The sequence below is a fragment of the Eumetopias jubatus genome, unplaced genomic scaffold, assembly GCF_037043125.1.
Source record: "Eumetopias jubatus isolate StellerSeaLion01/CBP00866 unplaced genomic scaffold, mEumJub1_p1.0 scaffold_17, whole genome shotgun sequence".
Lineage (NCBI taxonomy): Eukaryota > Metazoa > Chordata > Mammalia > Carnivora > Otariidae > Eumetopias > Eumetopias jubatus.
Window position 1 is genome coordinate 40771321 of NW_028274823.1, and position 15832 is coordinate 40787152.

The 15832-nt window shown below is 41.3% G+C and overlaps 2 protein-coding genes across 5 annotated transcripts in view; one reads left to right on the forward strand and one right to left on the reverse strand.

Annotated features, from left to right (window-relative positions):
* Window positions 1-637, reverse strand: part of WASHC2A (WASH complex subunit 2A) — a 51543-nt gene extending 50906 nt beyond the window's left edge. For all 3 annotated transcript variants that reach the window (XM_028098558.2, XM_028098560.2, XM_028098557.2), the window contains exons 1-2: window positions 518-637; window positions 280-402 (exon numbers count right to left, since the gene is read on the reverse strand). In XM_028098558.2, coding sequence (XP_027954359.1) covers window positions 280-402; window positions 518-520 — 126 coding nt within the window. In that variant the 5' untranslated portion in view covers window positions 521-637. The remainder of the gene's footprint in view (window positions 1-279; window positions 403-517) is intronic.
* A 194-nt stretch (window positions 638-831) lies between these two features.
* Window positions 832-15832, forward strand: part of NCOA4 (nuclear receptor coactivator 4) — a 62833-nt gene continuing 47832 nt past the window's right edge. The window contains exons 1-2 of one of the 2 annotated variants that reach the window (XM_088019951.1): window positions 832-1080; window positions 6131-6232. The gene's annotated coding sequence lies outside the window, so the exon portion shown is untranslated. The remainder of the gene's footprint in view (window positions 1081-6130; window positions 6233-15832) is intronic. The other variant, XM_088019952.1, reaches the window with a different exon arrangement.

Consider the following 15832-nt stretch of genomic DNA (forward strand, 5'->3'; position numbering starts at 1 on the left):
GCTAGAAAACCCAAACAAGGAAGAGAACCCCGCATCTGGGCTGCAGTCCAAGTGGGGCACTCAGCCGGCTAAGGACGACGGGCTCGCCCCAGCCCAAGCGCCTAGGGTCCGCCACCTTGGCGTTTTTGAGCGCGGGAAGGGACGTGCTATTAAAAATAACAGAGGCAGCGGGATTGACCGGGTGGAGAAGGAATCGCGGCTCCCGTCCTCCTGCTCGCAGGCCGCGCGTCACCCCAGACGGCCCGCGCTCCCCTCCCGTCCCTGGGGCCCGCCTCTCACGCCCGCATCAGCCGCCAGCGACCAGCTCTGGCTGCTCCTGCGGATCTCCTCCACCGACCAGGGTCGCTCCCACACGGGCTCGGACGCCGGCGCCCGCTCCTGGTCCGGGGTCGTCCGGTTCATCTGCAGCGGGAAGGACGGAGAAGAGGGGGTGAGCTTCGGGGAGGCGGCGGCCCCGCCCCACCCCACCCCGGCCCACACCGGCCGACTCCTGCCCGCCCCTGCCCGTCACCCTCACCATCCCGGCCGTGCAGTTCGGCGGGCTCCGGGGCAGCCACGACCGCACCCGCCGAGGCCCGCAGGTCTGCGGAAGCGGAGCCCCGAACCCAGAGCTCCGCGGCCCCGGCACGGGATCGTCTCTCACGTGACCTGGCTCGCACGTGACCGGATGTGCGGCGGCGCCAGAAAAAAGAAATGGCCACGGCCTAGGGAGTTGAGTTAGAAGGCCTGCAGCTGGGCTAAAGTGGAAGCTGGGGGGGGAAGAGAGGATGCCGACGCCAGGGGGCGCTGGTGGCCGGGTTGTCTTGGAGCGGGAGGACGCAGGCTCTGGCTCCGGAGCACGCTGCCAACCTGGCTTGTCACAAGAGGGGAGTCCCGAAAGGAACCTGTGGAACAACCGGCCTAGGGGCTTCGGCCGTCGGGCGACGTGGGCGGAGGGAAAGCTTTCCCAGCTGCGTCTCTTCCTGGTTGCATCTCCGCTGCCCTTCGCTGCTGGGTCGACGCACTGGCGCTCAGTAAGGGGAGGAGGACGGACCAATCTGACCACCGTGCCTGCCGACCTGCTCGGTTTCAACTCTTTGTGTAGGTTCTGCTTAAAAAAGCCTTTTTACTCATTCAGCGTTGTACACGGATTCAAGTGCAGCCTTCTCGTAAGACAAGCAAAAATCTTTTATAATCTGATCTCTGTTGTGAATATATCTTCAATTCTCCCAGCTCCCCACTAGCGCTCAGTGATCCAGATTTTTCCCTCTGCTGAGTCCCTCTTGTGCCAGACCAACTTACTTCTTTAATTAAAAATCCCAGTTTCTTTTCATTCCTTTGTACCCAAGGGCAAGTTACTTAAACTCTGTTATCTTTCGTCCTCAGAAAGAGGAAGATACGTATCTCGCAGGGACATGGTATTAAGTGTGGTGATATTCTTAAAACAGCACGATGCCTGCCTTCTGGCGAGCATTAAACATGGATCTTACCACTTTCCCTATGCTCTTTGTCCAACTCTTGGGCTTTCTTTTGTTTTTTCCTCTATCACCTCAGTGAAAACTTCCCTGATTATCCCAAGTACAGTTTAAATGCCCCTGTCATTTTCTATATATTTGTACAAGTATAACATTGTATTATAATTTATTTATATATGTCTCCCTTTATGAAGTGCTCAGTATTTACCAAACATTTTATACGTATTAATTCATTCAATTCTTAAATGATCCTGTGAAATAGGTACTATTATCTTTATATTATAGTTGAAGAAACAGGCAAAGAAAGATAAGTAACTTCCTCAGGGTTAGACAATCAGTAAAGAGGCAGAGCCGACAACCTACACAGTGAGCCACTGTGCTACACTGTAGCTAGTCTTACTCTCTTAAGGGAACTTTATTTTTAAGTGTTTATCTACCAGCCTTCTAGTAGAATGCCTTGCATTCATAAAAAACAAAACAAAAACGTTTCCAATTTGGTAAAACTTAGGTGAGCCAGTTACTGCACTTGCATCTCATCTGACATCATCAACTTCAGTAGCCAGGTAATGACCCTGGGCTTAATGTGCCTCAAGAACCTTAATCAACATCCCAATTCTCAGAGCCCCTCACTCACACCCTGGACCTTATCACCTGATTTTCTTTCTTCTAGATCTGGACTGCAATAGAGCAGCCTCTTAAATTTTCAGGTCTTTCTTTTATCCCCTAGTCTGTTCTCAACTAACCCAAACCTCAACCCCCAGTCCTCTCCTTTTCCCACAATAATACCTTCTTAGCTTTATTTCCTTTCCTGGTCTGCATAGCACGCATGATAGTAGCCATCAACTTCTCTTGAAAGCTCTTTAATATCCTCATGTCACCTTTCTGACACATAGCTCTGCTAGCTCCTAACTTTGAATCAGTCCAGTTATGTCCTTTTTCCTTTCCTGCACCTAGGTTCCCAAATGAAATCACTACAAATTCATATTCTGCAAATTTGGCTGAACCCTCAGAACTGATTAGCAGTCCTTTTACTTATCCTTGATCTTTATACTTATCCTTGATCAGCACCCTTCCATAACTTCACCACAGTTTTTCATATTATCTACCCACTTGCCTCTGCAGCAGAGAACAGACTCCCTCTCCTCACCTCATACTTAAAATGTTTGTATGTATACACACCTTCTGTATCTCATACAGCTCTTTATTTGCACATAACAGAATTTGACTGGCAAACTGACAAAATTGAATTTGGGGTTAAGAACCTACAGAACTCACAGGTAAGGAAAAGGTAAGCAGGCAGGGCTTGGAAAGGGCATAAACCATAGGAACTCAGGAGTCCCCTTTGAGCCAATGCCACCAGAATGACCAAGGTCCAGTCACTTCCCTTCTTGTGTTTCTTTTATGAACTTTCAAATTCCTGAGATAAATAGAATCTGATTGGCTTCCCTTAGACCATACTCCCACTTCTCCGCCTCTTAGTGTGTCCCCAAACAAAAGTTTGGGACTGTTACCAAAAGCAGAGATAAGAGATGCTAGGAAAACAAAAACAATAGGCTACATGCTCACTTTCTTCCAGTCTCTGGAAAAGCTGTCCCCGCTCTTGCCCAAGACTAGTGACCACTAGTTCTTGTTGGAGACTTTCTGGCCTCCCCTGGGATGGTGCTCTCTTGAACTCCCCTTCTTGTCTGTCCAATCCTGCTGTCTTTACTGGCACTTCTCCCATAGAACTTTTCAAATATTTTTCAGTCATGCTTTTTATTGAATTTGCTAGAGAATTCTTGCTCTGCCATAACCATGCCTGAGAATTCAGATAAATCTACCCACTGTAAAGTATATTAAAACTTGTTTCAGGGCGCCTGGGTGGCTCAGTTGGTTAAGCAACTGCCTCCGGCTCAGGTCATGATCCTGGAGTCCCGGGATCGAGTCCCGCATCGGGCTCCCTGCTCGGCAGGGAGTCTGCTTCTCCCTCTGACCCTCCCCTCTCTCATGCTCTCTCTCTCTCTCATTATCTCTCTCAAATAAATAAATAAAATCTTTAAAAAAAAAAAAACAAAAAACTTGTTTCGGGGTGCCTGGCTGGCTCACTGGGTAGAGCATGTGGCTCATGATCTCAGGGTCATGAGTTAAAGCCCCATGTTGGATGTGGACCTACTTTAGAAAAAAACCAAAAAACTTTTTTCATATGCATTTTGATAAGTTCACAGTCTTTTAAATAGTTGTAATAAGAGTTGGGATGTTTTATGATTTACAAGATTTTATTTTTCACATAATGGAAACAATGGCATATTCTTATCTTTATTTTTCAGTTAATGACTATAATGTGGATATTGCTCAAAGCCAGGGACAGGTCTAACAATTTTGTTGAAGACATAAACTCACCATTATACAATCCAGTATTATATATATTATTTCCTAATAACTTAATGGATGTTTCATTGTTCATTAATATTAGAGAATTTAATAAGAGAAAAGGCACTGACAAAATCTGCCTTACAACTGAAAATCCAGGGGTGCCTGGGTGGCTCAGTCAGTTAAGCGACCAACTCTTGATTTCAACTCAGGTCATGACCTTCGATCATGAGATCAAGCCCTGGGTCAGTTCTGTGCTGGGCTTGGAGCCTGCTTAAGATTCTCTCTCCTGCTGCTCCTTCCCCTGCTTGCCCATGTGCACTCTCTCTCTCTCTCTCTAAAAAAACAAACAAAACAAACAACTGAAAATCCAGCATTTTAAAAGCTACAGAACTGGTCACTGTTAAGACAGAGTGTCACAAAGTCATTGCTGAAGCTGCAGGTACTAATGGAAAAAGTAACAACAATAATACTAATTTTAAAAGCCTCAATTTATCCAAATTTTCTATCATTTATATAATTCATTTAAGCAGTGCTAAGTATCACACATTTTACATTACAATGTGAGGCAAGATATTTATAACAAGACAAATGCCATAGCTTCGGTATTAACATATGTAAATGAATTTGGAACCATGACTAAAAGTGCTCAAATTCAGCTGATTTTCTAGGTAATTAAGTGGTATAAATGGTGTGACTATAGCATTAGAATTTGGGATTGTAACCAACTATCTCTTACCAAACCCCCAGTTCCTTTGCATTAATTGCTAGCCCTCAGTGGTTCTGATAATTCTAGAGGACTTGTGAGTTTTGTTTTATGAGAACCCACAAACCTAAAATATACCTCCAATAATATAGTTGACCCAATTTAATAAGTCTACTAACTGTGAGTTATATGCTTTTTTTTAAAGAAATGGTAGTTATAATTTTTTAAAGGTTTTATTTATTCATTTGAGAGAGAGAGAGCACGAAAAGGAGGGAGGGGCAGAAGGAGAGAGAGAAGCAGACTTCCTGCTGAGCAGGGAGCCAGACACTGGGCTGGATCCCAGGACCCTGAGATAATGACCTGAGCCGAAGGCAGACGCTTAACCAACTGAGACACCCAGGTGCCCCAGTTATGATTATTTTTAAAATATTATTTTAGTACTTTATTAATTATATATCTAGTAGTTTGGCATAATTGAAGCCCTCAAAATTACTACCTTTATTATCATTTTGCACTAGTATATGAAGCATAAGCAGCAAATGTATGCAACTATATCCCAACAGTGTCAAGCTCTACAACTCTTCAAGCTAAATTTCTTAACTACAAGATACATTTTACCAATCACCCTTCTCACCAAATTCTTTTTTTTTTCTTTAAAGATTTACTTATTTTGGGGATGCCTGTGTGGCTCAGTCTGTTAAGCGTCTGCTTTCGGCTCAGGTCATGATCCCAGGGTCCTGGGATCAAGTCCTGCATCAGGCTCCTCCTTACCCAGTAAGGAGTCTGCTTCTCCCTCTGCCTGCCGCTCCCTCTGCTTGTGCACTCACTCTCTCTCTCTGACAAATAAATAAAATCTTTTAAAAAAATAAAGATTTACTTATTTGAGAGAGCGAGAGAGAGGATGAGTGGGAGGGGCAGAGAGAGAGGGAGAGAGAATCTCAAACAGACTCTGCACTGAGCGTGGAGCCTGACGCGGAGCTCTATCTCACGACCCTGAGATCATGACCTGAGCTGAAACCAAGAGTGGGATGCTTAACCAACTTTGCCAACCAGACGTCCCATCAAATTCCTTTTAATGTGACTCACAAAATTATTTATGACATTGTTCTTCCTTTCTGGTAAAACCTCTAGTGTAGTTCAACAAATTACTTCCTGCAAGGTGATTTTACAACTCTTAAAATGTACTTGTAATTATTCTAGGTAGCCTTTATCTGAAGTGTTTTTGAAATACTGATGACTGCAAAAATATTCCATCTTATAGCAGTTTCTAACTTAATTTAAGGTACATACAATAATGTAAACCACTAGCTGCTTGCCTTTTCAATAAAGGTAGAATTCAAGTCAAAGGTATTAAGTAATTTGTTATGTTTTCTCTGTTCAGTATGATTAATTTTGCATCTTTAGGGTATCAGGCTAAGAAAGCTGACAAAAAAAAAAAAAAGAGTACATGCTTTTCTGCTTTTATAATGCATAGCTCTCAGATGTCGCACTGAAATACTCCCAGATTTAAAATAGCCACGTTTGAGCCTGACCATCAAATGTGTTACATGTAATGTAAGGATTGATTTTCTAATTCTACTTTCTTGAAAATAAAGTCTAACCAACCTGCTTTATTTTACAGAGGCCCCTCCAGTGGGCAAGCCATGGTTCTTCTTAGAGTCATTTGAAGTACCAGAGAGAAGATTTTTTTCCACGAACAGGCAGTTCAGATGCTCCACATGAGGTGAGTCAGAAATGCTTCCCAGTTAGAAAACCCAAACATCAGGCACCCCACAGTAAGTACAACATGCTCCTCTAAGGGATCCCTGCTCTCTGACCTGGGCAGAAAAGCTGATCCACATACAGAGTGACAGAGGCTGATGAGTTATGGGAATCAAGCAGCTTTGCTTGCTGATACTAAACTCTGACTTTATATGTCAACAAGCAGCACTTTCTGGGCCATCAGGAATGCATTTCTACCACAGCCTTTCTCCCTGCCTCTGTTAATCATTGAGCTCTTTTTCTGAATCTGAGAGTGAGTCAAGGCTTTAGGTGGCCTGGATAAAGCTTCAAAAGTTGGAATTTTAAATTAGCTGCAAGTCCTTAGAGTTTTGGTACTATATCACATTAAATAACCCTTCCACATATTTATCCAACCTCCCTTTGCCTCTGCTACTTGCCCAAATGTATCAGAAGGCAGGCCATCTGGCCTGTACCTTCAAGTGATGCCAACATCATTGCCAGAAGTGGTTGGCAAGTCTTATCAGGAAACATTGTAACCTTCCTAGGAATCCAGTTCCTGCACTGACAGTTTAATGAAAGCTAAACTAGGAAATGCTCCTACATCACAATAGTTTTGCTCACCCATTTGCTTCCCTCTTGCCAGTAACAAGTCTGTAACTCCTACGTTTGGCAAAGAGATTGATTATATATAATATTCCAATATTTTATAAATATAATATTTATTATGTATAATTAAATTTTTTCTCATCTTTAAATGTTTTTACTTTTTTTTTAAAGATTTTATTTGACAGAGCAAGACAGTGAGAGCAGGAACACAACCAGGGGGAGTGGGAGAAGGAGAAGCAGGCTTCCTGCTGAGCAGGGAGCCTGATGCGGGGCTCAATCCCAGTACCCTGGGGTTATGACCTGAGCTGAAGGCAGACGCTTAATGACTGAGCCACCCAGGTGCCCCAAATGTTTTTATTTTTTAATTTGAAATCATTTCAGGTTTATAAAAAGATTGCCAAAATATTACAAAGAATTCCCATATATCCTTTACCCAGTTTCCCCAAATGTTTATAACCTACATAAACATAGGACAGCCAACCAGTAAATAGTGATGCATTATTATTATCTAATCTATAGACCTCATTTAAACTTGTCACTTGTCCCATGTCCTTTTATCTATCTAGGACCACATAGTACATTTATCATGTTTCCTTACTCTCCTTTAATTCTGGAAAATTCCTTCATCTTTTGATTATTAGCCAATTCTTGTATACAATTTCCCTCAGTTTCCTCATGATTAAATGCAGGCTATGCATTTTCAACAAGAATACGCTATAGAAAAAAACAAATATGCAAAAATATTTTGGCTAACAATGAAAAGGAAAATCTGAGGAGCCCTAGCTTTATCAGACAAGAAAACATAGTATAAAGCCTCTGTAACAAAACCGTGCAGTATCAGTGCATGAGTAGACAAACAGACCAGCAGAATAGAATAGAATAGAATAGAATAGAAAAGAAAGTCCCAAAATAAACCGAGGCACATTTGGAAACTTGGAATATTGGTAAAGGGTCATCTCAAGCTGCTGGGGCAAAAATGGATTTTCTAAAAAATAGTGCTGAGGGCGCCTGGGTGGCTCAGTCATTAAGCGTCTGCCTTCAGCTCAGGTCATGATCCCAGGGTCCTGGGATCGAGTCCCACATCGGGCTCCCTGCTCCACGGGAAGCCTGCTTCTCCCTCTCCCACTCCCCCTGCTTGTGTTCCTGCTCTCGCTGTCTCTCTCTGTCAAATAAATAAATAAAAATCTTTAAAAAAAAAATAAAATAAATAAAATAAAAAATAGTGCTGAAAACAACTGAGGAGCCATTTGGGGAAAGATAAAAGTAGAACCATACCTAACACTTCACATAAAAATAAATTCTGGGGCGCCTGAGTGGCTCAGTCATTAAACGTCTGCCCCGCATCGGGCTCCCTGCTCAGCGGGAAGCCTGCTTCTCCCTCTCCCACTCGCCCTGCTTGTGTTCCTACTCCTTCTCTCTCTGTCAAATAAATAAATAAAATCTTTTAAAAATAAATAAATAAATAAATACTAACTGGATTAGAGATCTAAATGCAAAAACTGAAACTTACAAGTACTAGCAGACAACACAAATGGCTTCCTCTTTAGCTTCAGTGTAGGGAAAAGTCTAACTATGACTTGAAATCCAGAATAATAAAAAAAAAATGATAAATTTGCATTAAAACATTTCTCATGGTCAAAAGCCATCATAAACAAAGTCAGAGCACAATTGACAAACCAGGAGAAAATATTTGCAACATATATAACAGACAAATGGCTAATATCACTGACATATTAAGGGGATATTAAAGAGCTCTTAAAATTGGGGCACCTGGGTGGCTCAGTCAGTTAAGCGTCTGTCTTTGGCTCCGGTCGTGATCCTGAAGTCGTGGGATCAAGTTCCACATCAGGCTCTCTGCTTAGCGGGGAGCCTGCTTCTCCCTCTCCCTCTGCCTGCTGCTCTCCCTGCTTGTGTACTCTCTCTCTCTCTTTCTCTCTCTCTGTCAAATAAATAAAATCTTTTTCAAAAAAATTAAGTAGCAAGACACCACAAAGAAACAGAGCTACTTGCCAGTATCCCTGATGAATGTAGATGCAAAAATCCTCAACAAAATATTAACAAACCAAATCCAACAATACAATGAAAAAGACAACATTCATCACGATCAAGGGGGTTGTATTCCCAGGATGTAAGGGTGTTTCAATATTCAAAAATCAATCAATGTGTGATACATCATTTCAATAAGAGAAAGGATAAAACTCATATGATCATCTCGATAAACACAGAAAAAGCATTGACAGAGTACAACATCCATTCATGATAAAAGCCCTCAACAAGGTAGATCTAGAGGAAATATACCTCAGCATAATAAAGGCCATATATGAAAAACCCACAGCAAACATCATACTCAATGGGGAAAAACAGAGCTTTTCCCCGAAGGTCAGAAACAAGACAAAGATGTCCATTCTCACCACTTTAATTCAACATAGTACTGGAAGTCCTAGCCACAGCAATTGGACAACAAAAAAAAGAAAAGGCATCCAAATTGGTAAGGAAGAAGTAAAACTTTCACTATTTATAGATGACATGATATTATATATAGAAAACCTGAAAGACTCTACCAAAAAACTACTAGCAACAGTGTGCTATTGCTCATGTCATCATTTCTTATTGAAAACCAGGCATTTTAAATAATATAATTTGGCAACTCTGTAAGTCAGAGACCTACCATCCAGGATTTATTTTAGTTAATGTTTGGTGCAGTGGTTGTTGTTATGTGTTTGCATAGTGACTTTCCTGTACTAATTTTGTAGTCTGTTTTCTTTGTCATGTGTGACCACTAAAGTCTCTGTTCACTTAACTCAGGGGTTAGGCAATAATTGGACAGAGATTCCTTAAATGCCTGGCACCAGTAAGTTTCCCAGCCTTTGCCAAGGGGTCTGTGTCTGTGTGTTAGGGCAAACCTTAAATCTGGCAGTTTACAACTCAGGCTTAGCCTTCACTTCCTGCTTATACAGAGCCTCAGCACTAACCAGAGGTGAGAGATTAGAGCCTTCTCAAGTCTTTCCTGGGCATGTGCACTGGCTTGTACATCAAATGGCCTCTAGCTCCCCAGGAATGTGTTGGCATATTTCAGTCTTCTATGGACATCTCATTCCCCAAACTTCCTTTTCAGTTTTTGGGCAGTCTCTTCTTTGCTCTATAACTGTTACCCTTTTTCATGTACCTTCAATATTAAACAGTCACTACTGATTTTATTTTTTAAACAAATGTTCCAGGAAAAGGCTTTTGCAGTGAGTAAGCTCTGAATGAGGTCAAATAAAGATAAGCCCTGTGAGTGGGAATTTCCAGGAGCCTCTAAAAAGGTCAAACTATGTAATTCTCTTGGAGTGGGGCTTTTTCAGGAGCCCCAAACCTGTCTGTTCTCTCCAGTGGTTGCTAGGTAGCTGGGTTCCACAGCTACCATGTTATGAGGCTGTTGACTTTCAAAGCTACCATAGAGCTGGTAAGAAGGGAATCAGAATAGGGCAAGTTATAATTCTGAAAAGCTCCCTGTTCTTACTGGAATTCAGCCATTTTTCTTGAATAAATGTTCCTTGGATTGTTGCAAGCCTTTGGTTCATCTTCAGAGTTCTGAAAAAGTTGATTTTGAAATTTTTTGCCAGAGTTCTCATTGCTTTTATGGGGGGAGTGAATTTTTGGAGGTTCTTAGTCTGCCATTCCATTCTCTGGTGGAATTTTGAAGTTTCCTTTCTATAGATATTATACATTTTAAATTGGTTTATTTGGTTTTCTGTGTGTTGAGTTGTATCTTTAGATACTTTGGATCTAACCCCTTATCAGATAAACCATTTGCAAATATTTTCTCCCATCCAGTAGGCTGTCTTATTTAGGAAACCTCTTGATCATTGTACATTAGTTTTGTACACAACCGTTTTGTTAAGTTGTCGTATTGCTTATAATAGTTTCGTTGTTGGTGGTTCTGAATTTTCGGGTAAATAAAGGTGTTTTCTACAAATAATACCTTTGCCATCTTTTTCCCCTCCAATGTTAAACCTCTTTTTCTTATTTAAATACATTTGTTAATACCTCCAAAGCCATTGTTAACAGTAGTAACAATGAGCATTCTTATATTGTTCCTTACTTAAGTGGGTATTCTTTCATTATTTTACCATTAAGCTTGATGCTACCTTTTTTTTCAGTCATCTTCATAGTTTTTAAATACATGCAGATGACCTATGCTTTCTGCCTGACTATTCATCATGGCTTCATTTCAAGGCAAATCTATTCCAGCCCTTCCTTGTCTAGGCTGGCCTCCTTCTAGACACAACATTCTTCCATATCTCCCCCTGGAGCAGAGCAACTAGGATTTCATCCTCTGGAGGAATACCCCAAACAGAGAAATAGGGCGCAGAGATGACTACAGCAGTAACAACATATCAGAGGTCAACCTTTGAGAATATTAAAGCAAATATCTTAAATTAGTGTTAGCAAACAGAATCCAGATAACAATAGGCCAGTAACATGTCTTTTTTCCAAGTATGCAAGTATTCCAATAAAAGGGAATTTGATAGTATAAGTTGCCATCTTAAAAGTTCAAAGAAGGTGATCTACTATCTTATACCATACATAAAAATTAACTCAAAATGGATTAAAGACACAAAAACAAAGGTGACAAAAGCAAAAATAAGCAAGTGGGACTATATCAAACTAAAAAGCATCTGTGCAGGAAGAAAAACATCAGTGAAATGAAAAGGCAACCTACAGGATGGGAAAAATTTGCAAAACTGATATATATCTGATAAGAGGTTAATATCCAAAATATATAAAGAACTCGCACAACTCAATAGCAAAAAACAAACAAACAAACCCTGAACAATCCAAGTAAAAACTGGGCAGATCTATGATACAGATAGCCAATGGGGTACAAGGTGCTCAACATCACTAATCATCAGGAAAATGCAAATCAGAACTACAATGAGATATCACCTCACCTGTTAAAAACAAAACAAAAACAAAAAATAGGGGTGCCTGGGTGGTTTAGTCGTTAAGTGTCTGCCTTCGGCTCAGGTCATGATCCCAGGGTCCTGGGATCGAACCCCACATCGGGCTCCCTGCTTAGCGGGAAACCTGCTTCTCCCTCTCCCGCTCCCTCTGCTTGTGTTCCCTCTCTCACTGTCTCTCTCTCTGTCAAAAAATAAATAAAATCTTTAAAAATAAATAAATAAACACAAAAAATAGCAAGAAACAGCAAGGGCTGATGAGAACATAGAGAAATGGGAACTCTTGTGCACTCTTGACTGGAATGTTATTTGGTACAGTCACTATGGAAAACAGTATGGAATTTCCTCAAAAATTAAAAATAGAATTACATATCCAGCAATTCCACATCTCAGCATTTATCTGAAGAAAATGTGAACACTAATTCATAAAGATATATGTACCCTCATGTTCATTGTGTCACCAGCTAGACTCTAAGACCTGACCTTTACTGCCCCCTTGCTTATACTCACTGACCTTTGCCCACATTTTTCCTTAAGTTCTTTCCAGCTTATCTTTTAACTCAGGCAAATGGAAACTGAAGCACCCCTCAAGTAATAGTAACTGCCCTGACAAGATCTCCTGCTGGCCCAGGCCACCCAGACCAGTTTGAGCATGACCCCACTGACCTGGGGTTGTTCCACTGACCTTTGCAGGATATAATTCAGAAACAACCAGATAGAAGAGATGCATATGGCAAAGTATGTGGGGAAGGGCGTGATTTTTCATGCCTTCTCTGGGTGCCACTCTTCCTGCACCTCCCAGTGTCCTCCAACCCAGAAGCTTTCAGAACCGGCCCCCCCCCCCCCCCACTTCCTGGGCTTTTATGGAAGCTTCATTATCACATAGGCCTAGTTGATAAGTCATGGCCATTGGTGATTGATCAACCTCCAGCTCTTCCCTTCCCCTGAGGTCAAGCCTCTAATAACCTCTAACAACAAAGTTGGTTCCCCTAGCAATCAATCCCCACACTTAGGGGCTTTCAAAAGTCACCTCATTGGGTGCCTGGGTGGCTCAGATGGTTAAGCGTCTGCCTTCGGGCTCAGGTCATGATCCCAGGGTCCTGGGATCGAGTCCCGCATCGGGCTCCCTGCTTCTTGGGAGCCTGCTTCTCCCTCTGCTTCTCTCTCTCTCTCTCTCTCCTCCTCTGTCTCTCATGAATAAATAAACAAATAAATCTTTAAAAAAAAAAGTCGCCTTATTAACATAAATATAGATGTAGTGGAAAGGGGCTTGTTATGAATAACAAAAGACACCTTCATTGCTCTTATCGTTTAGAAAATCCCAAGGGTTTTACGAACTCTGTGCTAGGAGTGGGGATAAAGATCAAATATATATTTTTATTATAAATCACAATATTACAGTGCCCCAAATGAGGAGCAAAAGAAATGGCATCTTGTTACTTTGCACACATCAACTTAATTTTGATTTCAAGTCCCCATCCCACTGGGATGGTAGATAATTTCATCTCAGCCCTTTTGGGGAGTTTTTTCCTGTTCTCCAGGGCATGCTTAGGTTATAGGGATTACACAGAGTCAAGATTTTGGAACAGGTGCCCATGTGGTTTTCAGACTCCTGTCTCCTCATGTTTTTGGGGAGACACATTGTCTCTGGCCATGTGGTCTCTTTGGATCTATAGCTGCTACATGGGGTGCAAGAGCAGCTGTCCCAGAGTGTCCCAAAAGGACCAGGTTCGGCCAGTTGCCGCTGACAAAATCCACAGGCAGAAAGACAAGCAGTGGTGAAATAAGAAAGGAGTTTATTTCAGTGAGGCCAACACCAGGAAGACAGCAGACTAGCGTCTCAAAAGACTGTCTCCAAAGTGCTAAATATACTTCCAGGTTTATATAAGGAAAAGGTGCGACAAAGGTCACTGGGTACATGCAGCTGGGCAGTCATGGTCAGGTTGTCTTGGGGTCAATCAAGCAGGGTCTTGCCGGCTCAGGACCATCCTTATTGCTTGAGTGGGTAGTTTCAGTTTCCATCTGGGGATGCTTTGCCCATAGGGTCTTTTGTCTAAGTTAAGAGATAAGTTGGAGAGAACTTAATGGATTAGAAAGTACTGACTGAGGTCAAAATGGAGTTAGTTGGAGTCGTCTTTCAATACTTCATTATTTTTATTGCTTAATAATATTCCTTATGGATAGACTACATTTTGTTTATCCATTCATCCGTTACATACATTTGGCTTGTTTTTACCTATTTTTTTTTAACTATTGACTCTTGTGAATAATACTGTTATAAACATTGATGTACAAGTATAGGGGCGCCTGGGTGACTCAGTCATTGGGTGTCTGCCTTTGGCTCCGGTCATGATCTCAGGGTCCTGGGATCGAGCCCCGCATCGGGCTCCCTGATCGGTGGGAGGCCTGCTTCTCCCTCTCCCACTTCCCCTGCTTGTGTTCCCTCTCTTGCCTATGTCTCTCTCTGTCAAATAAATAAATAAATCTTAAAAAAAAAAAGATGGTAATGTACAAGTATATATCTGAGTACCTGTTTTTAATGCTCTTGGGTATATACCTGGGAGTGGAATTGCTAGGTTAAATGGTAACTCTATGTTTGACTTTTTAAGGAAAAAGGATATTTTGAGAAACATCCAGTTTCTATATCTTATTCTTGGCAACACTTGCTTTTATCTGTCTTTTTGATTATAGCCATCCTAGTGAGAATGAAGTAGTATCTCACTGTGGCTTTGATTTACATTTCTCTAATGACTAAAGATGTTGAGCATCTTTTCATGTGCTTACTGACCATTACAAAGGACTCTTTTTAAAACTTTTAATTTCGATTTAATTTCACATTTACAGAAAAGTTCCAGAATAGTAAAAAAAAAAAAAAAAAAATCCTGTATACTCTTCACCCAGAATCACCAATTGTTAACATTATGTCCCCATTCAAGTTATTTCCTCTCTCTTGTCTCTGAGCAATCTGAGAGTAATGCGCATTCATCATGCCCCTTTTTCCATGGATAGTTGTATGAATTTCCTGAGAACAATGGCTTTTTTCTTAAACATGACCTCAGTACATTTATCAAAATCCTGAAACTTTTTTTTTAAAGACTTTATTTTAAAGTAATTTCCACACCCAATGCAGGGCTCCAACTTATTACCCTGAGATCAAGAGTCACATGCTCCACTGACTGAGCCAGTCAGGCACCCCAAAATCCTGAAAACTTAACATTGATAAAATAATGGTCTAATCCATTCTATATTTGAATTTCACCAGTTGTCTAGATATTCTAGATTTGAGTCCAGGATCCGATATAGGATCACATTTGTTTTAGTTGCCTTTAATCTGAAACACTTCCTCAGCCTTTCTTCATGTTTCATGGCCATGATATTTTGAAGAGTATGGGCCAGCTATTATGTAAAATATGTTCACATGATGTTTCCTTGTGATTAGATAAAGAGATGCATTTTTGGCAGGAATTCCACAAAGGAATGTCCTCAGGGCATCATAGCAGGAGGCTCATTTTAACCCCAACCTTGGCAATTAGATTTGATTCTTTGGTTAGGTTGTATCACTTAGCCTCCATTGAAATTGTTCTTTTTTCTTTTGTAATTAATAAGCAATTTGGAGGAGTTACTTTTAGTTGGTATAATATTCTGCTCCTCATTAAATTTCCACTCACTAGTTTCAGCATACTGTGTCTTTATAAAAAATCAGTTCTGAGGGATGCCTCAGTGGCTCAGTTGGTTAAGTGTCTGACTCTTGATTTAGGCTCAGGTCATGATCTCAGGGTCCTGAGACGGAGGCCAGAGTCAGGCTCCATGCTCAGTGGGGAGTCTGCTTCTCTTCCTCTCCCACTGCGCCCCCGCACTTGCATGTGCTCTCTCTAAAATAAATAAATAAATCTTTTTAAAAAATCAGTTCTGAGGTATAATTTATAGACAGTAAAATTCACCTATTTTGAGTGGTCAGTTGGATGAGTTTTGGCAAATGAGTAGAGTCATATAACCAGTACAATAAAAATGTAGAGCATTTCTGTCACTCCAAAAAGGTCAAAGGGGGCTCT